Genomic DNA, 25,106 nt, shown 5'->3' on the forward strand with positions numbered 1-25,106 from the left:
CGAAAAATAAATTGCGCGCCATCTTTGGTGAACGTATACTTTTGGGCCCGCCGATCATATACCGCGTGTCTATCCCACAAGTAAGGACTGCCCAAAATAACCTGGCAAACATCCAACGGAACCACGTCGCATGTGACCTCATCAATATATGACTCATGGAGTGTAAATCGGAACGTACACTGGTTCACCACACTCAATCCCGCTTCCTTCTGAATCCACCCTAATGGATAGGGCTTCGGATGCCTCACCGTCTTCAATCCCAGCTTTTGTACCAACGCTTCAGATATCAGGTTCTTCTGGTTCTCATGTTTATCATACAGTTTGTGATTTGAATTGTACAAATATGATTATATAGGCTTGTGATTTGAAAATGTGAGTTTGGAAGAAAAGGTTTTAAAAAAATAGAGTGATATATAACGCAATATTATATAATAATGTGTTATATATCCAATTTAGGTAAAAAATATAACGTTAACCCTAGACTCCCGTCCAATAATTACAGCCAATTCTTTGAGGTTATAATATTAGATGAACGAGTCAAATTTGGGTAAGAGGTATATTTTCCTACTCGAAATTGATCGTTCACTTTATATTATAATAGAAATGAATTGGTATAAAAATTTGTAATTATTGGATCTGTCCTTCTCGGACGGGTTAGGAATATAATAGTGCATACATCCAACTTTGTATACTTTGTATGATTTCATTTCTTAAAAATTTTGGCAGTCACGCTCGCTTCTGCAATCACTACAATAAGCGTATGTTGTTTTGCGTTTTGATATGTTGTCAGTGCGCATAATAACATCCGCACAGTGTACAGGGAGAACAGCGAGTAGGTGCTGCCGAAATTTTTAAGAAATGAAATCATACAAAGTATATGAAGTTGGATGTAAGCACTATTATATTCTTAATGGATAGAAGCCTTCCTATGACAGCCGTTAGAGTGTGCTAATTAGTCTGCATACCTTAATAAGTTTCAAACATACCTTAATGCCGATACTTAAATGCAACAACGTAAGAGGAATAGTTTAAAATTTATGGGTATACTATCTATTCTCAAATATTTTTCTAAATATATATTACCTACAGATGAGGAAACTTCCTGACAAGTCATGGATAGATATCCCTAGGAGTGAACGGTTTCGTGATCAACGATATAGGGATGGATGTGAAGCCTTCATGAAGTATGCCGAAATGAACCCAAAAAATTTAAGTAGCGGTGCAATATACTATCCATGTTATAGGTGTAAGAATATGAAGCTGAAAAATAAAGATGAAATACGAAGTCACTTAGCAAACTCTGGTTTTTACGAGGAATATAAATATTGGTCCTATCACGGGGAAGGTTGTACCGAAGATGAAGTCCCGGATGTGCAAGTCGATACCAGTCATGGTGTCAGGATAGATGATTGATACGAGTTGCCGTGCGAGCACCTTTGATCGCGGAATTATCAAAGGTGGGTTGAGGAGAAAGAATAAGAATACAAGAATAACTCAGATTTTGGGCGAAGGAAAATACCTCCTCTAGATTATGAGTATGTAATTTACAATCTCTCACAATCTCACTCTAGAATTGAAGAACAAGCTCTCCAAATCTCAATTACAAGTTAATCTCTCTTGATTTAACTCCCTGATTATTTAGAAACCCTAAAACAATCCCTTATATAGGTGTACAAACGTGGATGGCAATTTGGTAAATAACCAGACCCAAAACCAACAGGAATTCGTGTGAACAGAATCCCAAACGAACCAGGAAACCCTCGATGAGTCGACTCATGACTGAGATGAGTCGACTCGACAGAAACTGGAGAAATCTCAATAACCAGCGATGAGTCGACTCATGACAGTCATGAGTCGACTCAACCTGATGAGTCGACTCATAACAGTCATGAGTCGACTCACAGGCTGAAAACTGGGTACTTCGATTCTTCTGCTCGTCGTCTTGTTCCACGCTTCCTTCTGTGTTCCCTTATACTGTTTGACACCCCTTATTCTCATGCAAGTATGAGAATCATCTATCCTCAAGCTCCCATGAGGATCGCTAAGTTCCGAAGAGAAGATACACCCGTATCAGGGAGGCCCTCCAAGTTGGGAGCGCCGACCGAGGAAGGCAGAACCGCCCGCTCGGGAAGACTTCGCTTCTCAGGTCATATCCCTGATGCGAATAACTCACTTCCAAGGAGTGAGCCTACCCGAGTAGGCGAATCCTCGAAGGCTGGCGAGCCTCGTCATAACCATTCGACGGATAAACGTAAAGGTAGAGAAGTAGACGAGTCCTCGCGAACCCACTCTTCCAGGCGAAGGGGTGAAACCCGCCCACGTACTGGAGCTCGCTCAAACGCGAAGACTCGCCAGTCAAGGCGAGATCGCTCGACTCCAGCACCAAAGCATTCCATCCAACGCGCACCAGAGGGCGCACCCAAAAACCTCTCGTCGACTCACCAGAGCGACTCTTCTGAGGCCGGGGGTTGTCACCAACCGCCCGTAGAAGACCTCAGAGAATATTTAACTCGCAAACGCACTATCCATGAGGCGAATCCTCAGTGCCACTGCGAGAGACTCATCCACACGGTCCTCGCCGACTGTCAATGCGTCGGAACGGCGAGACCTTCGGTGTTTGGGAGACTGTCCCAACAGTCCTCTCGACCAAGGCCCTCCCGTCAAAGGCGTCGTCACCAAAAAAGACGCGCTGCTGACGACCTGGAGCTCTCATCCGCCACGGTTAACATGACAGATAAGGGGAAGGCGGTGCTCTCCGACTCGCCAGACTCGGACTCCATCCTGAGACCTAACACTCGGTTCGCTCGACGCCGACAGGAAGGCATATTCCAGCGAACCCGTAGTCGCAGGGGGGCAAGTATTGGGTTTGACTATTCCACCTTAGTACCTCCCTCCTGCGGCGAAGACGAGGTTCATTCGGCGGCGGCCACATCTCAGACCTCGCCACTCGGTTCGCTCGACGCCGGTAGGAAGGCATATTCTAGCGAACCCGTAGTCGCAGAGGGGCAAGTATTGGGTTCGACTATTCCACCTTAGTACCTCCCTCCTGTGGCGAAGACGAGGTTCATTCGGCGGCGGCCACATCCCAGACCTCGCGCTCAAGTCAAGACGCGCAGGCGAGAGTGCACATGACCGGACTCGATACCGAGCAGACAATGGCCCAAAAGCTGGAGGAACAGCAGGCGACCATCGACTCTCTAAGAGAAATGATGGAGCAACTGCTGAACAAGAAGAAGGACCAGTTGAACGCGCTGAAGCTTCAGCAAAATATGAACAAGCTGGGGGTGGTACGTCCCTACCCTATCGAATGGGACACGGTCCCATACCCAGCGAAGTTCAAGCCCATCAGCTTGGTACAGTTTGATGGCAAGGGGTCGCCCTCACAACACATCTACTACTTCATGGCGCAGACCGGATTCCTTACCGGGAACAATGCCATTCTCACTCGACTATTCACTTTTGTTGCGACCGGACTAATCTGGGGAGTGACAGTGACTTCTATCATCATAGGGTCCATAGGAGTAGAAGGTTGAGGCTCAAGAACTGATGATTGCAAATCAACCTCAGTTCCTGCCCATGGCACGAGTTCGCTACCCTCTGGCCGATCAGACGTTCCAGTAATTATAGTAGTATCAGCTCCAGCAGTTGGTCCTATAATTCAGACACTTATATGATTAATCAAGTCAAAATATATACGTATATATATATGTGGAGTTCACAGAACCAAAGTCTTACTCTCAGAAGGACCGGCTTCCGTTGAACCAATTCCAACATCTGAGCCGATAGTTGCATCAGAGGCTTTCTCTAACAGAGAATCAAGGATTTGTTGATGGTCGTCCTCTGAGATATTAAAGTCGAAATTATTAAAATCATCGACTTTGGTGGCATGGGTAGCTTCTCCTTCAATAGGCTCGTGCATCGGGATGTCTAAAGAACATGAGGAACCATAAATAACATGTAAATTTAGACGAATCTGCCCAAGACAAAGATCGATTTTACCTTCATTGGTCGGGGCTGATTCGAGAGCTCCACTACTGGTACCTGCTTCTTTTAATTTGACTAAAAGGAGAGAAAGCGCACAGGTCATTAGAGGAGGCACACGGTCCGACTCATTCATTTCTCGGATTTCTCTTCCGAGAGGAGAAAGATCAGTACCTGTGTCCGCAGCTGATGGATCAACGTCAGGAGTGGGTGGAACATCAGCCGATCCTTCCTTCAGAGCATCATGCATTTGTTGGACGAAGCTTGTTTCCTCAATTTCCATACCTCCGGGAGAAGCAGCATCAGCTGGCAATTCTCCTTCCTCTCGACTCCCTGCAGAAGTTGAACATGAAATAAGTTTGAACGTCAAAAAGTGTAAAAGCTATAAAAACAAATCGTTACCTTGCTCATCAGAAGAAGCACTACGACCGGATGTCTCTTCTACAGCAGGAAGATGAACGCGCGGTTTAGAAACAGCTTTCTTCTGTTTCTTCAGAGGGCGTGCACCAGAACCTTCATGACGATGTTTGGTGCGTAACTCAGCTCGGGGAGAAACTTGAGTTTGAGCTTGAGTAGAAGTTCGAGATATTTGCCGACGAATGAGAGGCACCATATCCTCTTCATCCTCTTCGTCGCAACTAAGAACTTCTACCGTCATCCGGTTAGGATGTTCCATGACGACTCTTTCCTTACGTTTCTTTGGAGCAGCTTGTGGTTGGGTCGGAGCGACAGAAGGCCTTACAAGTCCTCTATCAAAGAATGAATCGGGAAGGCCAGATACTTCCTCAGAACTTGATTCATTCTCATCTTCCCCTTCTGAAGTTTCGGTTGCTTCACTATCGAACTCCTCTTCACTATCAGCTGGGAGAGCCGGTTCCTTTCCTTTCCTTGATGATTCAGCAGCCTCTTTTCCTCGAGGCGACATCACAGCTTCACGAGGCGGTTCTGTTGCTTGTCGTGGAGCTATTTCCTCCTCTGAGTCTGATATCCTCCTACGTCGAGTGGCAATATTGGTGGCTATCAGCCATTTGCAAAAGAGGAAAGTCATCCGTAGAGGCGGCGTCTCTAAGGGGAGATCAAATTCAACATTGGTGCAGCCGGCAATGCTCCAAAACCAAGCTCTCGCCCCGTCGATAAGTCCACCTTAAAAGTTGAGGTGACGATTCGGGTTGCCGACGTATATCTGATCATACCCGAACTGGCGGGCGAATCGACATGGAAGATAGGGTTCGATGTGGCAAACATCCCTTATCCTGAACAACAGATATCCAGGTCGAATATTCATCAACCATCTGAAGCACCCGACATCCAAGATAGTGCGATTCTGCCTTGGGTCTTCAGCATCTACTAAAGTAGTATTGTAGGTACCGGAGAATTGAGGGAAGCAGGGGAAGAATTCCCAACACTTGTGAATTTTAAACTGCCTCGTTATGTCGGGTTCTCGATGCCTGATCCATTTGCAATTCTCGAGACTCTGCAACAAAGGAATGCTAGAATTTGCCGTCTTAGGAGCTTCCATTAAATCTGGTCGGTGAAGTACTAACCAAGTCATCAGATAAGTGTAAGGTAGCTCCAACTTCGGAATGGACAGGCTGGCGGAAGGTTTCTTTTTCTCCTGAGTAAACGCGGAGATTAGTTGCCGCAATCCACTATGAATATCGGCCACCATAGCGGGAAGCAAAGATAATTTGCGACCTGTAACCAGCTGGACGGCCGGATACAACACTTCCATTGGCATCGCATCTGCGGACTGATGAGGAACTACACATCTCTTTAACCATAAGGCTAGAAAACCCGCCAGCAGAGCAGTAGGGCTAATCGGAACACCAGCTTGCCACAGATAAGAGCGGAACTTAGTGCCGTGCAAAAATCCATCTTCTGAGCGCGAAGTATAAGATTGCGCGTTGGTTTTCTCTAACAGACGGTTAATTTCATCCGTACTCAAAGGAGACAGTCCGCACACATCTGCCGAACGGACATCCAGGTTCTTGAAGAGATAGTCAGCGAATTGTTTTAAGCTGACCTGAGGAGATTTCTTTCTGGCTTTGGGCTCCATCTCGGCCATGGCTATATGATAATGGCAAGTCAATTCCCATAAAGTATCATGAGTCGCAGTTGAGCTATCTTTCTTCTTGTTCAGCTGATTGCTAGTTGGAAAGAACTCTTGATAGGGAACATCGCCCATAGGCAAACCAGACACCTGCATCATTTCATGCAGTGGTAATCCGAGTTCCCCGTTCTTAGTAAAGAATGTATTAGTGTCCGGGTTATAGATCTCGAACAAACAGAGGAAATGACCTACACTACTCTGCAGGCCATGCATGCTGGCACGAATCGGGACGTTTAACCCTAATTCTGCTAATTCTCGCCCAAAACGTTTCAGCACATATTGGGTCATTCTGGTCCACCACCACTTGTCTCCAAAATAATGTACCCATCCATAACATCTAAAAGTCTCTCTGGGTAATACTTTTCCCGCTGCCGCTAACCGGTTCTTCACGGTGTTGGCTTGCACTATCTTCTCATTCTGAGGTATATTATCTTGTCCTAAGATACCCGGATGAAGCCCCCGCACATGAGCTCTTTCACTGGAACCTGGGGTGGCTTCCTATGACAAGGGAAACTTGGTCACCCCAGCTCAGTTTAACTCCTTCGGAGCCCCGCCAGCGGCCCTGGTTCGATTCCCCTTGTTCCCTTCACATCTACAAGGAGCTACCCTTAATACCAGGGGCTCATCCCCACGGGCAGAGCGCGGGCGAGCAGCGTGGGGACCACTGGGACGCGAACTGGTGAGCATACAACGGGCTGAGCTGGATTTGGTGACCAATAAAACCCCGGGTTTCCGTCCCCACCCTTAAACCAAGGGAAACCAGGTGAATGCGGCTACGAGGATTCGAACTCCTGACCAACAAACGGGCAATAGCCTGGAGAGATACACTCCCCCATGGAGAGCTGCTGACCATGAGTCCCACCCGCGGGTGGTAGGGCATCCCATCTTTATCTTACGTAAATTTGTTCTCTTCCTCCTCTCAAAAGCCCCAGCCTTCCCCTTCCAACGATTGCAGTGGGTGATCGATACTGAAGCTTAATTGGCCACCACCGATATGGTTCGCTGCTCCCAATGCTATATGATAGCGACAAGGTAATTCCTCATCGTCTACATCTTCTTATATCATAAATATTTGTATTTTAATTTTGGAACAACATGCTCTTCTTGACTACCTGATTCAATGCCAAATAATCTCCTTCTGTCATGATTAATTTTCACCCATATCAGTTATAAATAAATCGTTGTGCCTTGCTGATCTCTCAATATTTCACAAAACCAAGCAAGCTCTCATCGGATACCCAGTGACCATGTCACCACTTCCACGAATATATCGGATTAGGAAAATTTTATTAGCGCCACTCTTAATTATAACCCACCGCACTACCGTAGAATGGGTTATGAATTCTTATGTTCAAATCACCCCTTAGATCATTCGTGAATCTGATTAGAAAGTTAATCAAAGTAAATTTAAGATTTGGGCATTTGGAAAGTTAGTATTCAAATCTGGATTCAAATATAGTCCTCGTTTCCTTTTGGGGCCACGGCTTCAGCAATAATATACAATATTTTGTTGAGAGCTTATTTTCAATATAAATTCAGATCTAAATACATTAGTTTTGGATCCTTTGCATTTCAGTTTAGAAGACTTTTAGCTTGTTATTATTTTTTTATTATATGGATAATTTGTGTAGAAAATTTTGCATTAGGAAGTCTCAAGACTATCCCGTGTCTCGCAGTATAAAAGTGATGATATATTATGCTATCAAGAGCAAAGAACACCCCACCTAGTATTGTATATTTTTTGTCTACTTCTGTTTAAAAATATTAATCATTCTGATAGCCTAATTGAAATCAGTTCTATATTACAGGAATTGGTATTTTTTGGCAATAACTACTACTATTATTATGTGGATTCGAAAGCATAAAGTTGTTGACATTATTTATCAATTTAGCGAGACTCAAACTCACCAACCACAGTAGTTTAATGTCGTCTAATTGAGAAATGTTAATCAGAGGAACTATTTGAGTGTGTCTCGATGAAGGGTCTACATGTTTACACAATTATCTGTCTCCCCTTCTGTTGTTCCTTCCCTCTTTAATCTTCTGCTCTCTCTTTCTTTAAAACCCACCAGAGAAATAATATGAACCGATTATCTCTTTCATCCCTTAACTCATATTCTCAACCCAATCGAAACCCATCTCTCTACTGTAGGCGTCAAAAAATGCTAATAGATATCCCAAGCATAGAGAAGATCACTCAAAAATTCACAAGAAAGGATTTCATACTGTTTTGGAAAAATCAAAACAAGTATGAACTGTCTCGCCAGCGAGACAGTCTTTGCTGTCTCGCCAGCGAGACAGTGTTGAAATAGTCAAAACTACATTTGTAACTGCCCTACACGTGTCCATTAACTGCCAAGGGACGTGGGAAACATCATGGGCGAAAATCACGTGGATAACTGCCAAAATAACGGAGTTTGAAACGTGAGAGAACAGTTACAGCGAGAAACTGCCATTTTCCGAGACAGCATTTACTGTCTCGCTGAGCGAGACAGCAAATTTACTGTCTCGCGGGTCGAGACAACAAACGCTGTCTCGCCCAGCGAGATAGTAAACACTGTCTCGCCGTACTGACTTCTTCGATTGTTAAGTTTTTGCAGTTACTGACCCTTGAGGCTATAAATACCCCCCTAGGGTCACTTCTGACGAGGATCGAGCATTTGTTAGAGCATTCCAGAGCAGAGAGAGCAGAGATTTGAGTTCTTTTCTTGCAACGCCTTGAAATTAAGCTTCGACTTGATTTTAAGAAGAACGACTATCTTACTTCGATAAGATATCGTTTCAATTTCTACTTCGATAACGAAGTTCCCCTTTTCACGATCTGTGAATCGGCGGTCCACGAACCAAAGCGGTCCCGGCACAGGCAAAGTCCCACGAAAACGAGAATTGATAGACGATTTTCGTGTTTGTTTCTCAAGAGTTGTAATTTTTATTTTGTTGTGTAGAAAAAGTCTTATAAAAAGATTATTCTTTCGAATTTATTGTAATCGAACAAAGTTATAATGAATTCCACAGCAGCGACTTTTGAACCAAACAGGCACCATGGGCTGCCGCGCTTTAGCCGCGGCACCATGGGGTGCCATGGGTTGCCGCGCCTTAGCCGCGGCACCATGTCCTGCCGCGCCACAGTGCTGCATGATGACGTGTATATTGTTCTTCTATTTTGTCTTGAGAGGTGTTTGGATGTCCGTAAACATTTTTTGACGCCTACAGTGTGTCAACAGTAAAACGCAAGGGTCGAACCCACGTTACAACATCAAAACGCTAGAGTCGGACCAGCGTTACAACATCCAAACGCGAGGTTCAAACCCACGTTACAACATCAAAACGCTGGAGTCGAACCCGTGTTACAACATCAAAACGCTAGAGTCGGACCCGCGTTATAACATTAAAATGCTAGGGTCGGACCCGCGTTTTTCAACACCCAGCGAGTACCCAACTCCGCGTCTCCATTCTAAAACGCGGAGTTAGGGTCCTGAATGCCAACGTGGGCGTTTGACTCATTCAAACACGAGCTGAACGGTTACAGGAACCATTTTCCCTCCACGATTTGAGGGATTTTCGCCCCCACTTAGGATCGGATTAAGGGGGCGGTTACACCCCTTAATTCCCTATAAATATGGGTAAACTCAATTGAGTTCGGGCTGGCTTTTTGGATCCGAGACTTGCTAGCGAGGTTGGAACTTCTTGGCTCGTCAACAGGAGCTTTGGAGCATTCTCGGATCTAGAGATCGTCAACAGGAGCTTTGGAGCATTCTCGGATCTAGAGATCGGCAACAGGAGCTCCTTCAATCATCCAATCTGGAAGCATTCTTCAGCAACTGAGATCAAGAAGCTTTCATCATTGGCTTATTAACCAAACTTTCGGTTCAAATAAACTCTTTCATAGAGTTTCAAACTCGTTCAGAGTTATCAACTCATCAAGAGTTTCAAACTTGTCACGCAAGTTCTCTACAACGTCGAACCGTGAGGAGAAGATATCGTTCCAGTGAAATAAGACGTTCGGATCGTCAACGGAGAGCAAACTTGACGCGAGCATTCGAGGGAGGCACTCCATCGCCACCGTGAAGACCCCAGACTTAAACAAAGGGGAGAACCAAATTCGTTCTCTTCTCTTTTGTAATCAGGAAATCCAACTGTAATTGATTTTGAGAGAATACAAGTCAATTTTTTTCATTGTCTTTATATTGCAAATTTTCCACAAACAAACAACATGAGCTCAACTAAGTCAAAACATATTGACATTAAGTTCCTGGTTATGAAAGAAATGGTACAGAATGGACAGATATCCATAGAACACATTGGAACAGACTCCATGATAGCAGATCCTCTTACTAAGGGATTGCCACCCAAGGTCTTTCATGAGCACAGTGCTCATATGGGTGTGGTGATATTAGAGGATATCATAATTTAGTGGAAGTTTGTAATTTTTTGATGTTTTGTGTTTGGTTGTACTGTCTGATCAGAATAAAGTATTCAGTTAAGACATTCTGTTACATTATGTTTGGTTTTGACCTCACTAAAATAGGACCAGTTAAAAATAAATATGTACTGATCACATTGCATGTGATTTTCGTACTGCACATCCATGATTGATCTATGTCATTTGATTGTATTAGCATATGTGACTATTGATGGGTCGAGTCACGATAAATGTGACGAAGGCCGCTTTGATCCTATATTGATATAGTCAATGGACGAGATTGTTCAGAAATACCTTTTCAGTGATAGCAATTTTGAGCTCATAAGGTTATACACAATTTAAGGAATCATATGGTGCCCAAGTGGGAGATTGTTAGATTTAAATCTAATTAAATCTATTTATGGGAACATATGATTAATCTGTGTGTATTGCTATTCTTTATGATAACCCACTGAAGTGATCAATTAATTTGGGTTAATGGGTATTTAAATAAACCATGGGGTTATATGTATAGATACCAGGTTATAATTGTAAATTGATGAGGGGCTAAATTATAAATGTACAACATCTATATATATGGGGTTATGGTCCCTAATCTAGGGTTAGCCACTCTCATTCTCTTGTCCCCATCTAAAGAGATCTTAAGGAGAGAAACCCTAAGATTATAAGATCCAAAATCCATCTCAAATCCAAGCCATGGATTCAGGTATAAGCTTTCGCTCTTAAGTTTATCCTCTATGATTTAATCACGTTTATGTTCAACAATATAAGCTGATGAAAATAGTTGTTTGGTAATCAAATATTCAAAACTGCTTAAGAAATAGTTAAGATGTTTGGTAGAACTGTTTTAATGATCATTGTTAAAAACTAAAAGGTATACGAGGTATATAAACTAAAAAAAGTAAAAGTTGCTTTTAAAAACATTCTTAGATTGCTTCTAAACTCATCCCCTTAAAAGAAGAAGCAGTGTGAATAAGTATGTTAAAAAGATTTCACCAAATACTATTTGTCTGCTTAATTATTGAAAAAACAACAGAAGCACTAAAAAAAGCAATACCAATCAGGCCATTATGCTTTGATAAATATCATAAACCCCCCAACTTTGGATGATTATCAGAAAACCCCCACTAACTTTGAAAATATCAGAAAACACCCATTAATTTTTAGGGTTATCAAAAAACTGCCTTTAACTCTGAGATTTTATTAGAAAATCCTCCAATTGAGATCTTAACCAAAACCTCAATTTTGGGATTTTTCTGATAAAATCTCAAAGTTAAAGGCAGCTTTCTAATAACTTTGGATTTTAACCAAAATCTCAGTTGGGGAGTTTTCTGATAAAGTCTCAAAGTTAAAGGCAAATTTCTAAAAAATCTGAAAGTTAAAGGTAGTTTTCTGATAAATCTGAAAGTTAATGGGTTTTTTTTTTTTTTTTTTTGATTGTCCCAATACTTAATGGGGGTTTTCTAATATTTTAAAAGCTAAGGGGTTTTCCGGTAATCGTCCAAAGCTAAGGGGATGATTTTAGAAATATCTCCTCAAATGCGACAATGGAATCAATTCCTACCTTGTTTCCTGGTTTAGGACCACCGAACCATATTATCTTCTTTTTATGGGGGGGAATTAGTTAAATGACATACCCTACATCCATCTGCTAGCTGTTAGTAAGATTCTTGTCACGAATATATTGGACAATTACTTCATAAGACACCAACAATATAACTTAAATAACAAATTATATTAAGCAAATAAATCGGGCGACAGTCTTCCCAAACACAGTAGTGTTCTTGGATGCAAACGTACAGACAATCCATATAAATAGCTTTTAGTATAAATGATTAGTGGCGAAGGGCTGGGTACCTGTTATTTCTTACTTTACAAATTCTACGCATATATATATGCAGTACAAAAATACTCTTTTATATATATATATATAACAAATAGGAGGGTACATGTTTGCACGTGACATGAACAGTGTCTCAAACATACGGCTGCCTACCCTTTCTCAAGCACGAAGCAATGCTCTCCCTTGTCATTTCTTTTTCATCAACTATTTGAAATGCGTCCTGCTCCTAAAAACACCCACTTTCTATCTCTGCAAATGAAATTTTGGAGTAATTAATAGAAACGTAGGATTGTAAGTGTGAGCCAGTGTGCTCAAATATCTTGTGCTTCTAGTTGTTGGAAAGTACTTCGAAGCGTATCGAATTCAGTACCGCGTGGGGGTTCTGAGCTCCTAGTTGATAGAATCCAAAGTCGAAGGAGTATATATATATGTGAAGAAGTTTACATTTATATATAACTTTTTTTTTTCCTTTTGTAACCTATTGGATGAAAAGTAAAAGATGGAGACTGGTTCTAGCCCTAGGGTAGAGAAATACTTAAAAGCTTCATATATCCATGAGAGCGGTCGTTTGCGTACAAGTGTAAGATGAAAGCGAGAAAACGACTTTGTTTTAACAATTTACATGTTTGTTTTGTATGCAAGTGGTTATGAAAGTGAATTGTAAGAAAATCACCATGTAAGATTTAATGAAATTTTGTCTTCTCCTTGTCGCGGCCTACATAAGAGCGGGTTAGCTCACTTGTCGCGGCCCGTGGGCTCGCATTTAGTTAGTAGTAATATCTTTTTTCTTTAAAGTTTATCGTAATTTCTTTTATTCTTATATTTTTTTAACTAGTGGAACAATTAATATTATGCTACTCATTGATGTAAAATTTTCTCCGTACTGCATTAAATCTCTGTATTTGCGACGATCCTCTCTCTACGTACAATTGCATGCTAATATACAATTTTGCTTAATAAAATTATTATTATTTTTAAAATTTTTGTAATCGTGTCATTGTTAGTTTGCTATTAACATATAATTGTCAAGTGTTAAACAATATTGAGAAAACCCTATTAAAAGTAATTAAATTTTAAAAAATAACGAAAAAATAATCAAGTATGCAAAGCAGGGCGACCCGTGAACAAGCCGAGCTGAGCTCTGGGGCCCGGAACAAATGGCAAAACTACGTCTCGCCCAACTCGCTTACGAGTCGTTGAGCGGCTCGCAATGGCACTAAATCCGCATGGGCCGCGTGGGCCGGCCCGCGGGACGACGAGCAAGCACTGCCCACTGCCCACTGCCCACCCCCCTGCCAGCAGCCCATACCGCAAAGCAGATTGGATGTGAGATGAACAATGATAAGATGCCCACATCTGACAGAGATGCTCTTTTTCTCCACGGAAATTGGTTAACTTATACAGAGTAAAACCCGGTGTATAATAGATATAGGATTTGATTGCGATGTATTCTTTAATAGGTAAAATAAGATGATCCATTTTGAGTACAGACAAAAATCTTATCGTTCCCAGCTTTAAAATCCACCACTCGGGAGAATTGACGCGCCGTGGGCCCCAGGAGGGGCATACGTGCCGTCTTACACGTTTTATCAGCCCCCAGCCGAGTTTCCCAAACGGACCACACGAGGGGTGCGCAGCGAGCGTTCCTCAGGAATGGCGCGCCTCGTAATTTCGGCGAACGCCGGGGGCCGTTGTCATCAGTTACTGCGTAATACAGAGCGAAACATCCGCCGTCGTCACCAAAATAGAAAGAGGGGAGGGGGGCGAAAAAGAATAAAAAGAAAAAAAAAGGGAAAAAGAAAAAAGAAAAAAGGAAAAAGAAAAAGAGAGTGTAAAAGATATTATGCGCCCGCGCCCCCACCCCCCCGCCGTCCGTTTTTCGATGAGAGATGCTCGAATTTGATGCTACGTCTTAACAGCACAATCCGTGCTGTTCCATTATGTATCAGCAAACAAGTCCCCCTTAAGACCCGACGGCCCAGATTACCCCGAAAAAGATGGGAGTGGCGGGTGGTGGGTGGAAGAGCGAATCCGCGGACGGGACATCGTAACGAACTGGGGCCTGGGAAGGGTGGGGGCCGGGCGGGGGCCAATGGGAACTCGAAACGCTATTTCAAAAACCACGCCGGTTTCACCGAAAACCGCTCGTGACGACTATATTGTGGTAAAAAGAACGACCCCTCGGTTAAGGGGGGCCATTAATTAATAATATAATTTTTGTTATTATTTAATCAAGGGTCTGGGGCGGGGGCGGTGGCGAGGGAGTAGACTGTGAGATTAGGGTAGCGCACTATTTTTATCTCAGCCAGTGCGGGAGATTGCGGGGGTGAGCGAGAGGAGGTGGGGGGGAGGTGCAGCTGAAGAGGATAGAGGAACAAGATCAGCCGGCCAGGCTGGGCTGCTGAAGAAGGCCCACGAGATCTCCGTGCTCTGCGACGCCGAGGTCGCCCTCATCGTTTTCTCTACCAAAGGGAAGCTCTATGAGTACTCCACCGACTCCAGGTAGTTAAACCTGCGTGGTCAATCTAAATTTTTAAGTTTACATTTGAAAATATAAAAATAAAAATAGGATTTATTTGTTTTTTTTTTTTTTTGACCTTCTTCATCCTCGTCCTCTTCTCAGAATTGTAACGCACCGTTATTATTATTATTTTTTTAAAATTCTGGATTTTCCTTGATTTGTTCTTTGTTATATATTCTGTTGCTAGTTTCGGCTCNNNNTCGCGATCTGCCCGCGGTGGCAGCAAAGGGTGTGGCTTTATTTCCTTTTTAGAAGTTGAGCTAATGAGCTGTGTCTTTTTCTTTGCCCATTTTGGATGATGGCGTAATGTTTTTTTTTTTTTGTTTCTTATTTTTTTGATGTCTATTGTTTGTACGCGTGGATTGGTAGACTGGTTTCAATGTAATGAGGTTGTCTGTCCTTCCTCCTGCTGTTTTCCTTGAATTTTGGATGATTCCTTTGTTTTTTTCTTCTTCCTCCTCTCTCTCTCTCTCTCTCTTTCTTTGTTTTTGTTTTTGCCCTTTTCTCCTGGAAGGAGTGTTGATGGGATTAGGGTTCATTTAGGCCCTTCTACCTCATTTTCTTCTTCGTCCCTTCCAGCTTTAATCTAAACTAACATGAGCAGTTTGATGTCTTTTGTCACCACATGAATTTGGAACAAAAAACATTTTCTTTATTTTTTTTTTTTTGGTTCATATGGCCTCATGTCTTAAAGAAGGAAGGGGGGAAAAACTATTGGGTCCATGAAATTGCGAATTTTATGGGCTTAATTATACAGCTGATCGTGTACATCCTTCTGCATTCTCTTGCCTCCAGGATCATTTGATGCCTTTGTGGTTTTCATCTTTTGGTCTTGTATTTATTAATTTCTCGCTTTTCTCTTTTGGGTGGACCGGTCGGTAGACAGTTTTTTTTCTTCTCTCGGTGGATAATTAGCTAGTGTTTACTTAATATGTAAATGCTGTCAAGCAAGTTGTTTTCTGCTGTCAGGGCTACGGAATAAGCATGAAATATACAAATTTGGTTAATTAATCAATTTGTTAATTAATTTGGAGTATATGCAAAAAGAAATTAAATAAAAAAAACAGGCACCAAAGATTTTCTTCTGTCATGTGAGGACAGGCAACACGTCACATTGGAATTTTTTCTTTTTAAATGCTGTTTAATCTTCCCTTTGCTTTTTTTTTTGTTTTTAATTAACAACAATGATAAGCTTGTTTCAGTTTTTATTGTTTGCCTCCAATGTTTCTTTCGGAATTCCTGCGGTCGAGGATGAGCAAGACGCACACAAATTTAGTTTTGAGTTTTAGAGTTTTCAGTAATGTCTTACGTACGACATGGGAATCTAACGACCGGTGACTAACTTTCTTCTGCAGCATGGAAAATATTCTTGAACGATATGAACGTTATACATACACAGAAAGGGCGCTTACCACGACAAATCTTGAATCACAGGTATGAAAGATATTTGATTGATACCCAAATTTATGAATCTTCAGTACTTCAATTATACCCAAATTTATGATGTTTCAAAAAAATGGCATTGTTTCCTTCAAATTATATTTCAGAGAGACAAGAAATTATACGCAAAAAGCAAAAAAAATAAAGTGACAACCCAAAATCAATCATGGCTATAAAGGTACATAGCTATAAAAGATCTGGCTGCCAAGTACATCCTCCAAAATAACCAGCACAAAGAGCACACAGAAGTCTTGAAACTTAAAACTTCAGGCTCACATAATCTGATACACTGTCCTTTCATGTTGTTTTCTTGATATGCCTGACTTATCTGAGCAGTCTACTTGCTTATTATCTTCTCTTTAGAGTAAGAGATGACCAACATTGAGTGTACTGAACGCAAGAAAATATTCTCATAAAGGAATACTTTGATATCTCCGTTTATTCAAGAGATCTTAAGTTGCGAGAAGGGATAGTACTATTTGAAAAAAAATAAAATAAAAATATTTTCATAAAAATATTGTGGACTAAAGATATCTTGGTAAGAGCTGATTAACTGTTAATACATAGAAATTTTGCCCTTGATAACCGCACTTCTCCCAGTTACCCTTCATAACAGCCAACGAGGTGAAAATCTTTACCTTAAGAGAGAGATAGTATTCTCCACAATGCACTTTGCCCATGGATGTACTAATGATATTGGACCTCCATCATTAAGAAACTTGTAAGCTCCTCTAAGATCAAAAACTGCTTTGGTACACTCACTACAACAAAAATTGTAACTTGTGATATCTTTTTTCAACTCGCATCATATTTTTGTGTCGCACAAATGGATCGTGACGCAAGTCATAAGTGAAGGTAGAGCATGTGCAGAAGGGGGTCTTTCTACACATGATATATATATTTATGATTATTGTTATTTTATTTTGTATCTAATGAGCAAATATGTGTATTGGTTTATGACATTTTTTGTTTGTGTCATTTAATGCTTTTGCAATTAACATAACACTTCTACAAATATCGTAAAATTAGTGTGGGCATGTGCAAATTTTGTTATAGTGACTGGCTCATATTGATATCAAGGTATTAAAGAGTAGAAATTGAAAAATTAACGCGATTATTGTTTAATGACATCGTCCTTCCACAAATGTGTAGGAATTTTAGTTGCTTTGGTTATTTATTGTCATTTCAAAACACTTTTTTTTGGTCGGTTCAAATTTTCTAACTATACATTTACTCAAATTCCTAGTTTAAATCCTAATCCTATAGTTCTATTGATTGAAAAACCATCACATTGTTGAAGTATATTTTAAAAGAGTAGCTGGAAAGTTATAGATAGTAAAATCCGCTGAGCTCATGCAAATAAATTGGCCTATTTTCTTTTGTCTAGCAGATACATACCGTTCTACATTTCCCCAAAGCCTAGGGTTAGGTTAGGCCATACGACTTCCAGCTATGAGATCTGTGTGATTCTTGTGAAGAGAGCTCATTACATATATTTACTAGACTATTTACTTGGTAATGAAAGAAAGCGCACTACTTCTACCCAACTATTAACATCGTTAAAAAAACTATTAACTTGGTAAATTACTAATTAGAAAATGCTAAAATTCACTTACTCCATCAGCATACCCCAAGAATAAGCATTTTCTGTATTTTGAACCCAGCTTTTGTAATTTCTTGGGTATTATACATTACGTACACTGGACTTCCAAATATATGGAGGTTAGACTAATCAGCTGACTTGCCAGTCCACATCTCCATCGGCGTTTTCAACTGTATTATGGTTGATGGAGATCGATTCACCACATAACAAGCGGTTTTTACTGCTTCTGTCCAAAAGACTTTATCCAGATTTGTAGTTGCTAACATAGCTCTTGTTCTTTCTAACAGAATTCTGTTCATTCGCTCCGCTGCTTCATTTTGTTGAGGAGTATAAGCCGTACTGAATTGTCTTTTGATACCTTCATGCTTGCAGAATGTTAAAAATTCACCGTCTGTGTATTCTCCTCCATTATCCGACCTCAAGCACTTGATCTTCTTCTCAGATTCAAGCTTGACCCGCGCTTTGTAGGTTTTAAAGACTGAGAATACATCCACCTTCTTGATAGGATACACCCAACATCTTCTGGAGTAGTCATCAATAAAGGACACAAAATACTTTGCTCCTCCCAAAGATGTAACCGGTGCTTGTGCCATACATCAGAATGAACCAGTTCCAGAATAGCATTACTTCTAGAACTTGATGTGTTGAACTTCAGTCGATGCTGCTTACTTGTAACACAATGCTCGCAGAATGGAAGAGCTACCGAATTAAGTCCAAGAAGCAGCTTCTGATCGGAAAGAATCTTCAAGCCTCGTTCTGACATGTGGCCTAGTTTACGATGTCATATCATGGTTTGCTCTTCTCCACGGCTGGTTGATGCCACACATAAATCAGTTTCTACAGGATTTCTCTCTTGAGCATATATAGATTTGGAGCTATATTTTCTCCTTTTATTACCATAAGCGTCTCTCTAACAAGTAACAATTTTCATGATCTCATTAGAAAATGAGTCTTGCATCCGAGCTCATCTAATTGTCCCAAAGACAATAGATTCTTCTTTAAGCCTTTCACATGTCGTATATTTTGAATGGTGCGTATTGTACCATCAAACATTTATGATAATACCAATACCAGAAATCTCCAAGACATGATCATTCCCCATGAATACAGATCCTCCTGAGATAGATTCATATTTGTGAAACCATTCTCTCTGGGAGGTCATGTTCTAGGAGGCTGCTGAATCCAGAAGCCAGACATTAGCAAACATCTTTCTGCCTTCATCAACAGTGGTTGCTCCACTGAATAGAATTTCACCATCGTCTGATGTGCTGACAACGCATCCTTGAAATGTTGATGGCTCTGAAGACTTTTTATCTTTACTTTTCTTATTGTGCCAATACTCCGATTTGACGTACCCTTTTTTGCCACAGTTGTAGCATTTGATATTCTTCTTACTTCGTGATTTTGATCTACCATGGGTATGACTCCCATTGGAGCCACGTTCCGTTGATCTTACTCTCGTCACCGTTAAAGCTTCTGTTTGTTGCGAACTTGCATGCATGTCTTCCTTGTTCTTGCGCCAATTTTCTTCCTCCAGAATAGCGGCTGCAACATCGTCGAAGACTAGATTATCCATGAGGACGTTGTTTGTCAGGTTGATGATGAGTTGATTATATGAGACTCTGAAGTAGAAGTTCTGCATGTTCATTAGCATCGATTGCATGCCCTAACGTTGTGAGTTGGGAGAACAGTGTGTTTAGGGTGTTGATGTGGTCGGTCATCGTCTCATCGATGTATATTCCGCTATCCTTAGAATGTAAAGTCTTCTTTTTAAGAAAATTTTGTTGTGCATGAATTTTACCTCATATAGCTTTGTTAGAGTATCCAGATCTTATTTGCTATCTTCTTTTCCTCTATGCTTGACAGCACCCCGTCTGCTAATGCCAGATGAAGATTTGTAATAGCATTTTCGTCCATCTCGTTCCACTTCTTATCATTTGTGATGTCGTTCAGCCTTGCACCGATGGCCACCAGATAATTATTTTTTCTCAAGATAGCATTTATCTTTAACTTCCACAGTGAGTAATTACTCTCGTCGAATTTCTCGATCTTGAACTTTGTCGTCATTGCTTCTATCACGAACAGTAACTTCTTACTGACTCACATAAACAGTAACTGTATTTATGAACAGTAACTGTATTTATGAACAGTAATTGTATCTGTGAATGGTATTGTACTTGTGAATAGTATCATATTTATGAATACTACCATCCTCATGAATAGTACCCATCACCTTCAAATGGTAAATGATAACCTAATTTATTTTCTGATGTGGAGGATCCACCATTGATGGCAGCCACAGAGCATACGATAAGTAGATATATACAAGCACCCTAAGTTGGCTCTGATACCACTTGTTGGGACAAACTCAGGGCCCAATAGAGCAGAGTCACAGTAATAGTAGAGATAAAAGTAGAAATAAAAGGCACATATGCGTCAATCAAAAGTGTAAGTTCATTTTCTATAACATATTGCATATGCCTATTTGAATAGATCATTTGACATGTCCATTTTGCTCTTCCATATCCAAGAACTCCGTGCCAAATATTTTCTAATTCGTAAATTAAAAGAAGTTATTTTTCGTAAATGAGCATGGATTCTTATCTAAAGTTGGCATTGTTTTGATATACTTTTACACTGAATATTGAATCAAAACTATCTTGGGTCATTTGTTCACTGCCTAGCTTTAACAACAAATCCACTTTCCCAATTTAGTATTAACATGTATGCTAAACATTTTTAATTACTTAGATACATATGACTAAAAAATATGATGGCTTTTTATTTTGTAAAATAATTTTAATTATTTTCAAAAAGAGAAATGTAGACTTTTAATTAGTTTTTGTCATTAGAAAACAAAATTGAACAGGAAATGAAAAAATCACTGATATATTTCTAAGAAAGAGGACTGAGCTTAGCAAAAAGGAAGTCCTTAAATTATTGCAAAAGAGGACTACATTCTTAATATCCTTATCCTACAATTCTTAGATAATCTATAAAATTCCACATTCTTTATTTTTTGTTCTTTCTTGTGTTTGGTTCATTCTTAAAACTAAGAAAATAAATGAGAGAAAATGAGCTGTCATTATATTATTGGATGATGTGACTCATACTTAGAAAAATTAATTTCCTTATTTTTTTAGAGGAAAGGGATGGAAGAAAATTTTAATGAGATGTGATGAGTTGTCACCATATTATTGGATGATGTGAGTAATTTTTAAAGATGATAGAAAATGAAGGAAAGTTGGGTGAGGTGAGTTAGATGAGTTGATTGATGTGACTCATTTCTTATGTTTAGTTTATTTTTAAAAGTAAAAAATAAGATGTGATGGGTTGAGTTATCACAATATTATTGGGGGAAAGTGGAGAAAGTGAAGAAAAGTGTGTTAAAGAAAGTGAGGAAAAGTGAAAAAGTGAAGGAAAGTGGGTTTTGGATTCTGGGAAAAACGAAACAAACAGGCCCTGACTTATAATCAAGCGTTCACATGTACGGAAGAATAGAACTATTCAAGGAGCTTGCAAAAGTGCACATCAACATCATTCTTAGAGACTGATCCAAAACATAAGTGCAAGATAAAGAAAAAAATATCGTTTTTCGAAAGGCTGATACAACATAGTATATATCGAATGTCTATTACATGCCCAATATAAAGCACAATCTGCTTAGCCTTAGGCGACTTCTGATAAAAGGGTATGTAATCACATTAAAGATAACTTTCTTGTGTTTAAAGTGGCAAATTTGAGGTTGCTTTTAATGGTACAAATGACGGAGAATTGATTGCTCCCTCTCCATCTCATGAGAGAGCTATAAAAATACTTCTATGCACTAAATAAAAATGAGTCATAAAAGTGACATCTTTCCTTCAGACAATTGAACTTGTTACGGTTCTATTACGTGCTCTCGGCAAAACTATTACTATTAATAAATCTATGGCTATCAATAAAGAAAAGGCATCCTTCTGGTCCATAATTTGGTTCTATCCTTTGTCACGAATTTAAATAATTCCAAGTAATGTCCCCAAAACTAATAGTATTTCAAAATGCATGGATACGGCAAAGTAGTAACTAGTAAATACTAAAAAGGAAAAATTGCTTTGTAATTACCATCCCTCTGCATGTTTCCAAATCTCCATGTTAAAAAAACCAACGAACAAACAATCCTCATCCCTCAAAATTTCTCTCTCTCTCTCTCTCTCTCTATATATATATATATATATATATATATATATATATAGAGAGAGAGAGAGAGAGAGAGAAATTTTGAGGGATGAGGATTGTTTGTTCGTTGGTTTTTTTAACATGGAGATTTGGAAACATGCAGAGGGATGGTAATTACAAAGCAATTTTTCCTTTTTAGTATTTACTAGTTACTACTTTGCCGTATCCATGCATTTTGAAATACTATTAGTTTTGGGGACATTACTTGGAATTATTTAAATTCGTGACAAAGGATAGAACCAAATTATGGACCAGAAGGATGCCTTTTCTTTATTGATAGCCATAGATTTATTAATAGTAATAGTTTTGCCGAGAGCACGTAATAGAACCGTAACAAGTTCAATTGTCTGAAGGAAAGATGTCACTTTTATGACTCATTTTTATTTAGTGCATAGAAGTATTTTTATAGCTCTCTCATGAGATGGAGAGGGAGCAATCAATTCTCCGTCATTTGTACCATTAAAAGCAACCTCAAATTTGCCACTTTAAACACAAGAAAGTTATCTTTAATGTGATTACATACCCTTTTATCAGAAGTCGCCTAAGGCTAAGCAGATTGTGCTTTATATTGGGCATGTAATAGACATTCGATATATACTATGTTGTATCAGCCTTTCGAAAAACGATATTTTTTTCTTTATCTTGCACTTATGTTTTGGATCAGTCTCTAAGAATGATGTTGATGTGCACTTTTGCAAGCTCCTTGAATAGTTCTATTCTTCCGTACATGTGAACGCTTGATTATAAGTCAGGGCCTGTTTGTTTCGTTTTTCCCAGAATCCAAAACCCACTTTCCTTCACTTTTTCACTTTTCCTCACTTTCTTTAACACACTTTTCTTCACTTTCTCCACTTTCCCCCAATAATATTGTGATAACTCAACCCATCACATCTTATTTTTTACTTTTAAAAATAAACTAAACATAAGAAATGAGTCACATCAATCAACTCATCTAACTCACCTCACCCAACTTTCCTTCATTTTCTATCATCTTTAAAAATTACTCACATCATCCAATAATATGGTGACAACTCATCACATCTCATTAAAATTTTCTTCCATCCCTTTCCTCTAAAAAAATAAGGAAATTAATTTTTCTAAGTATGAGTCACATCATCCAATAATATAATGACAGCTCATTTTCTCTCATTTATTTTCTTAGTTTTAAGAATGAACCAAACACAAGAAAGAACAAAAAATAAAGAATGTGGAGGAAAATATCAAAAATTACTCATCTCATCCAATAATATGGTGACAACTCATTTTTTCTCTCACTTTTTTTCCTAATTTTGACGAACCAAACATCAAAAAGTAGGGGAAAATATCAAAATTCAATTTTCCCCCCTATTTTCTGCAATTTTTTGCGAAACAAACAGGCCCTCAAAGGACCATATATTCTTTTGGTCATTCTCCTCTTTGTTAGCAAGGGAAGTAAGATCCACCTCAGCATCTGCATAGTTGGGTTGTCCTCAATTTGAAATTTTGCTTCAACATTTAGACATGTAGTGGTCAACTTGTCGCGAATGCGATACCCACCGTCTTGCTTCAATGACCATAATCATATCTACCTTTGCAAGCTCTGCTATTATGATTGATGTTGATGATGGCAGCCTTCTTGTTTGAGAGTTCAAAACATTAGGATATTGTCTTTGATTCTTTATAATTTCCATGTAGTTTGTTAGTTTTTGAGTTCTATCATGACAAGGAGGTTGAGTCCTATAATGAGTAGGATGTTGAGTCTTATCATAATAAAAAATTGGTATGCTAACTCGAAGAAGAGGAAGTTACATTTATAGGATAGAATTGTTTGATGTATTTATAAAATGTCTTCTACTGTTGTACACCAAGGCCGACGAAGAGAGGAGGGAATTTTGAAACAGGAGGCTGGGGTTGATGTAAAGAAATTTAATTCTTATTTAATATTATTTAATCCTTAAGCTCAAGAAGAAATCCCATCAGTATGTCGTCCACCATGTTGCCATCTTTTATTTCCATGTACCCCTTTATTCTTTTAAATCCTATTTTGACTCCAACACTAGCTCTACATTGTGAAAGTAGTTTCTTGTTGCATACTCACCAATAGAAATTTCCAGCAAGCTAAGTAGTCTTTCCTAATTAAAGAGAAGTATGTACTTTCACTAAAGAATTAAATCAAAATTCACAGAGCTAGAATCTCCTAAAACCAAGGGGGTGCTTATGTAGGGGCTGTTCACACAGAGGAAAGCACATGAGGGTTTGCAAAAAAGATGAAACACCACTTAGTCATGTGAATAGACGAAGAGATTAGGGTGGGCCAGATTAATAATATATCATGATATCATCCACATTAACAATTTACTAGTAGATTCTCCAGATTGATCAACTGCTTTAGAAGGCTAATTAATGGTTTCGTCTTAGGTAACTGAATGTAAACCATATGTTGGACTTTTGTGTTAATTGTGAAAGTACCAAGAATTTACATTAATGTAATTACATAAATTGTTCTAGATAGCAGATAAATAGAGGTGAGACCTTTTGTAAGTGTAGAGGGAGAGATAAGTAGACATTGATTTGTATTAAGAACCTACGTGTATTGTGTTGAATAAATACAATTCTGTGAGAAAAGAGATTTTACTACTCCATAAATTTGATTTGTGTTCATCCAACACATAATTCTCAATACATTCTTAAATATCCAACATCAGCTCGCATACGCTGATGGAAAAAGCTTCCCTCTTAATGTTTTCCCAACTTAACAACCAAATATCCAAAAATTCTTATGCTTGCTATTTTAGGATAATACGAGCATGATATATACTCACGTTCACAAATCATTCATTATGCTATCTTATTTGACATTCAAATATATTTATAATATAGTTTTATCAGAATTTGTAAATTTCCATAAAAAAACTATATTATGGTGTAAACAAATGCCTTCCTATACTGAGGCACCATGCATGTTCTGCATTAATAATATTTGATTGA

The 25,106-nt window shown here is 39.5% G+C and overlaps 2 protein-coding genes across 3 annotated transcripts in view; one reads left to right on the forward strand and one right to left on the reverse strand.

Annotated features, from left to right (window-relative positions):
- Positions 3,498 to 4,394, reverse strand: LOC109845153. 2 transcript variants are annotated; one of them, XM_020414366.1, is made up of 2 exons: positions 4,156 to 4,394; positions 3,498 to 4,059 (listed from the first exon to the last, which is right to left on the reverse strand). In XM_020414366.1, exons 1-2 carry the CDS (start codon positions 4,262 to 4,264, stop codon positions 3,716 to 3,718), a joined length of 453 nt encoding a protein of 150 aa, XP_020269955.1. In that variant the 5' UTR covers positions 4,265 to 4,394; the 3' UTR covers positions 3,498 to 3,715. The 2 variants fall into 2 exon arrangements, with proteins under 2 accessions (XP_020269955.1, XP_020269954.1); XM_020414365.1 differs by having other exon boundaries at positions 3,498 to 3,927; positions 4,000 to 4,394.
- The window catches only part of LOC109845154 (MADS-box transcription factor 14-like), a 28,913-nt gene continuing 18,562 nt past the window's right edge, over positions 14,756 to 25,106 (forward strand). Inside the window, exons 1-3 of the mRNA XM_020414367.1 lie at positions 14,756 to 14,859; positions 16,234 to 16,312; positions 16,849 to 16,858. Coding sequence (XP_020269956.1) covers positions 16,235 to 16,312; positions 16,849 to 16,858 — 88 coding nt within the window. The 5' untranslated portion in view covers positions 14,756 to 14,859; position 16,234. The remainder of the gene's footprint in view (positions 14,860 to 16,233; positions 16,313 to 16,848; positions 16,859 to 25,106) is intronic.

This window comes from Asparagus officinalis, chromosome 6, assembly GCF_001876935.1.
Source record: "Asparagus officinalis chromosome 6, Aspof.V1, whole genome shotgun sequence".
Taxonomy (NCBI): domain Eukaryota; kingdom Viridiplantae; phylum Streptophyta; class Magnoliopsida; order Asparagales; family Asparagaceae; genus Asparagus; species Asparagus officinalis.